Source organism: Psammomys obesus, unplaced genomic scaffold (assembly GCF_907164565.1).
Source record: "Psammomys obesus unplaced genomic scaffold, mPsaObe1.curated_primary_1811, whole genome shotgun sequence".
NCBI lineage: Eukaryota > Metazoa > Chordata > Mammalia > Rodentia > Muridae > Psammomys > Psammomys obesus.
The window spans coordinates 12,065,241-12,070,383 of NW_026596064.1; the positions used below are offsets into that span (position 1 = coordinate 12,065,241).

At 42.8% G+C, this 5,143-nt stretch overlaps 1 protein-coding gene across 1 annotated transcript in view; it reads left to right on the plus strand.

Moving 5' to 3' along the window:
* Positions 1-4,541: 4,541 nt before the first annotated feature.
* Muc4 (mucin 4, cell surface associated) overlaps positions 4,542-5,143 on the plus strand; it is a 25,201-nt gene continuing 24,599 nt past the window's right edge. Inside the window, 2 exon segments of the mRNA XM_055625225.1 lie at positions 4,542-5,140; positions 5,142-5,143. The exon segment at positions 5,142-5,143 is cut by the window's right edge and continues 393 nt beyond it. Coding sequence (XP_055481200.1) covers positions 4,542-5,140; positions 5,142-5,143 — 601 coding nt within the window.

Here is a 5,143-nt window from a genome sequence, read left to right on the forward strand (position 1 = left end):
GCCTCCCAAATACTGAGTTTACAGGTGTGCACCACCACAGCTGGCCCTTAGGAATTTAAAAGAAAGGCATGAAAAAGTCATAGGTTTTAAATAACTTATGTCCCTCGATGGACACCCCCCCCCACCTTCCTCTTGATTTATATGGTGATTTTCATTAGGTCTAACATTTATTTTACTTTTCTGGTCTAAATTCAGCTTGTCCATAATATACTCTAAAAAAAAAAATCTAATGTTGGTTTTGGCTTACTAATATTTCATGTAGGCTATTTTTGTGGATGTTATTACCAAGATTTATTCATCGTAGTTTTTCTTTCTGGATTGTCTTTGTACAGTTTTAACATTAAGGTTACATTAGCATTGTAAAATCAGCCACAAAGCATTCTTCTTGCAAATGCTGGAAGAGATTATGTAAAGTCAAAACTACATAATCCTCAACACCCCCGATGGGAATGTGCACTGAGGCACTCTGCTGTTCAGTCCACTTCTTTGCCTACAGAGGTGTAGACAGCTCCCCAGAAAGCGGCTGCTGTAGATAAGGTTCCCAGGCTTGGAAGTGAGTGAGTCACTTGATTTGTGTAAATCAGAGCTGATTCAGAAATTCTCTCGCTTGAAAGGCTGAATGGTGCTCTCAAGGAGGGGACGAAGGAGCTGGACGTGGTGGCTTACTCCTCTAATTCACCAAGGAGGTTGAGGCCAGAGGACGACTGTGAATTTGAGACTGACCTGGGCTCCTGTGTGATGGAGAGAGAGATGGGGGGAGGGAGAGAATGAAGCAGGAGCAACTCTAAGAACTGCAATGTGAACCTAAAGGCCTTCTCAGCAGGTCATTTCTCTGAGAACTGCCTTTCTACTTGTAGACACTCAGGTTGAAAAAAACAGCTTGAAGGCTGGAGGCTGGTATGGAGCTGCCTGGCCTTCCTAATGCTCCTTTTCCCATGCCAAGCCCGAGGAAAAAGAAGTTCCATTCACTTTTAAAAAAGAACAATGCTATAAGATAATATCTTCCTATAGTCGATTGAAGTCTTAAGCACATTAAATGGAAAACCCCAGAACTGAATAATTCACGGGTTTTAAATAACGTACCAAAGTTATTGCTGTTCTGTGTTATTATTGTTGTTAAACTCTTCTTTATGCCCAATTTATACGTTAAACTTTAACATAGTGTGTGTGTACAGGTAAAAAAAAAAAAATCATTATCGCATTGGATACTGTTCAAGGTTCCGGGCACACAGTGGATCCTTGGAATGGAGTCCCTGAGGATAACGAGGACTATGGTCATCCAAGAACAATGAGTCACTGCTGGAGCCAGGACATTAGCTTCTCCTCCTGCAGTTTCCCTTCCCTGTTCACAACTGCAGATTCATTTTACCTTTCTCATCTCACGGAAGAAATCCTCAAGTCAGAGAAGTCTTGCTCACAGTAGTCCTGAGACAGGTAGCCCAGGGTTCTGAATTTGAAAAGCACAGGTTTCATTACTGAGCCGCATTCTCAGCTCTTAGATTTTTTTTTTCCCCTCCGTTTCGGGGTTTGGATAGTTTTTACTATGTAGTTTAGGTAGGCTTCAAACTCACTGGGGACCTGAGATTCTCCTGCCTCAGGCTTCCAAGTGCTGAGCAGATGGCTTCTCTGTGGGAAGCCTGCACCTCCACCTCTCTTTGGTTTGACTGATTTTCCAGGGCTTTCCCCCAGAGAATTTCTCTCTAACCTCTGAGCTAGAGGTTTTGTTGACTAGCTCTGGCTCCTCAGAGCAGTAGGATGCACAGTGTCCCAAATGACTTCTTTCTACCCCAGTAAAAAAAAAAAAAAAAAAAAAAAAAAAAAAAGATTGGCCACTTCCAATCACGACAGATATATTAACATTAAATCTTTATTTCTAAATTCCTGAGGCTGGGGGCACAAAATTGATGATGCCTTCTCAATTGAGGGACATTTGTGATACAGGATTTTGAAAAAACATTCATTTATGTTATTGACAGGTTTGCTAGGAGTCCCTGAACGTGTGCGACAGAGTTCTAAGCACTTAAGAAGCCCATGAAAAGTTAGCATAGTCACTGCTCTGAGTGATCTCATTTTGGTTAGTCATGATAAATCTTTTGATTAGGAATTTAAAAAAATATTTTAGTAGTATTGATTTAGGCACTAGAGTAGTTAGGCATATTTTGGGCAGTGCTCAAATCCAACTTTCTTTGTCCACTCCTCCTTTCTCAATATTTAGAATATTTTTAAAGGTTTCTATTTATTATTATTATTTTACTTTTATTATTTGTTTGACAGGGTTTCTCTGCGTAGCCTCGGCTATCCTGGAATTTGCTCTGTAGAACAGGTTGGCCTCGAACTCATAAGAGATCTTGCCTGCCTCTGCCCCCCAATTACTGCGATTAAAGCTACCACCGCCTGGCTTATAGTCATGGTCTTTAATCATGTTTGTTATGTAGGAGTGGGTGTGAGTGCCAGAGACTGCAGGGAGCACAGGTTTTTTGATCCACTGGGGCAGAAGTCACTGGAGATTTTGCTGTTGGATGTGGAGTTTGGGGACCCAACACTGGTTCTCTTAACCACTGTTCCAGTCCCCTGATTTCTAGAATTTTCACATTACCTCCAGCGGGGGCTTTTCTTGGACCACCAGTGGTACTAATAATGACATAGAATCTTACATAGAGTTTAAAGTTTAGGCTTTTCGCTGGGGCAGTCTTCTAGCTACTGTTTAAACTTATCCCGATTATTCTAGCCTATGACCTGCCACGACGCTAGCTCTTTACCTCTCCATCCTGTTCCTGTCCATCAGTTTCCTGCCATGTCTGCCTCCGGCTCTCCGGGTTCTGCTTTCTTCTCCCTGCAGTCCTCTCTCTCTGCCCGGAAGTTCCGCCCTCCACTTCCGCCCTCCACTTTCTGCTCCAGATAGCGAGTAGCTGGAAGATCTTTATTACAACCAATCAGCAGTAGGACGATACAACAGAACATCTTTTAGATTGCCTCTAGGCATTGAGGGCTGTCTGACCTTCAAGTATCTGAGCAGATGCGGAAGGGCAAGTGTTTCCAAATATAAAGTCAGTGATGAGCCATGGAGATGACAAGCCCAAGATCCTCCTAGCACTTAGCTCTCTGCCAGCAGAGCAATCAACAGTTGGCAATATGGAGACACATGACACCCCTTCGTACCATGTGAAGGAAAGCCACCTCAGCAGCTGCCAAGTGGCACCTTGCAGAAAACAGCAGCATCTCCATCTTGGTGGCCATACTCTTTAATACATGAGACCTCCAAATACATCTAGTGACTCCTTCAGGTCTATGCACTTTCCACTCTCCTTGCTGCTGCTCTTCCACTCACATTCCTGAGCTTCCTCCTCTTTCTGTCCTGAGTCTGGCACATTGAGCTCTGTGGTGTCTCTTTGCCTAAACATCCGCCATGGCAGTGAAGGACATGGAGAGCTCTGAGGTAGAGGCTAGGAACTTGAGTAATAGCCTTGGCATCCGATGAAGAGCTGGAAATTTTGAAAGAGTCAGGTCTGTGAGAAGCCTTTATTCTCTCATTTGGAATATGGGAACAATGACCCTTACTTACACAGATGTTGTGAAAACCAAAGGCATGAGTGGACATAAGCATGCTTTGTACATTAAGCAGTTGCTGTATTCTTTACCCATGCATGGAAGTTATCCTGTTCGCATATATATCTACTTTCTACTAGAAAATATGTTGTCCTGAAGGACTCTTGCAAACCACATACAATTCTAGAGAAGGGTCACTGCTCATACATAAAATGGGGTGATAGGGGCACCCTTTGACCCTCTGTTGTGATTTTCTTTTCATCTCATTACATTATGATTTTCACAGGCCCTGGGTACTTATCTCTTTCTGAGTTCTTTTTTTTTCTTCTGAAAAAGAAGAAACCCTAAAATATTTTCCACCTATGTTGCTGAAGCTAAATGCAACTGCCGCATGCTGGATCCACGGTTATATTGATGTGTTTTTTTTTTTTTTCCCTTCTCATTACAAAAGATACTAACAGAAAATATTTTGGGGGACTTTTCAAGGTGGCTTGAAGCCCAGTGAGACAGGATTTTGCTCTGCTGCTCAACCTACCCTCCCACACAGCTATAATTGGAAAGGTTTTGATGACATGATCTGTGTGCATATCTTAATTACGTGGTGTTGCGGACTGTGGCATATGGTTCTTGGCTTCCAAGTTTAACATGAGGAAAACAGAGGGTTCATGGGATCCATGAGATGTTACTATCTTACAAAAATATCTATAATGAAAGCAAAATGCCATCACAAGTTACTTACTGTGATATTTATCAGTAAATTGGTGTGTTCCTGTGAGTAGAATTTATGGCTCTGGTTAAATAAACAAAATCTTACAGAAATCACTCTGTACAGAACTTTAAGAGATTGTTAGATGTATGAAAGAATTGGGTTGAACTTTCATTTCACTGAACTAAACTCTGCAGGGTGATAAAGACCTTGTTTGTTTTCTTTAAATGCTCCAGCAACAACACAGCAGACACACTCTTCTCCCAGCACCAAAAGCACATCTCAGTACATGGAAGCGTCCACCTCAACAGCCTCTACAGATATGATGTCAAGTAACACAGGACAAACCTCACCAGTGTATATGCAAAGTTCCACATCTATCACTACAGAATTCTCAACAAAAAAGTCAACACATGTCCTGTCAATTGTGACGACACCCATCACATCTACTCGGGAACTGTCAACACTATCTCAGAAACAACACCCTGAAAGCATGAAAACCAGCAGCAAACCTCAAACCACCAGCCTCACAGAGGTGACCACAACGACTGCTTCATCCTTCACAAGTCAAACCACGTTGATATGGACTGTTCCCCCCAAAACAACCTCCCCACATGCTCCCAGCAGGAGCAGCTCACCTCCAAGTACACCCTCCACAGAAACCACCTCAGTAGACACAGCGTACACAATTCCAAGGATTACTCCAGGCCCTACAACAACCTCCACGGAAGTCTCCATGACATCTTCACCACAGACACTGTCAACAGTGTTAACACCTATCACATCTACTCAGGAATCATCAACATTATCCCAGAACCAACATAGTGAAAGCATGGAGACCAGTGGCAAACCTCAAACCACCAGCCTCACAGAAGTGACCACATCAACTCC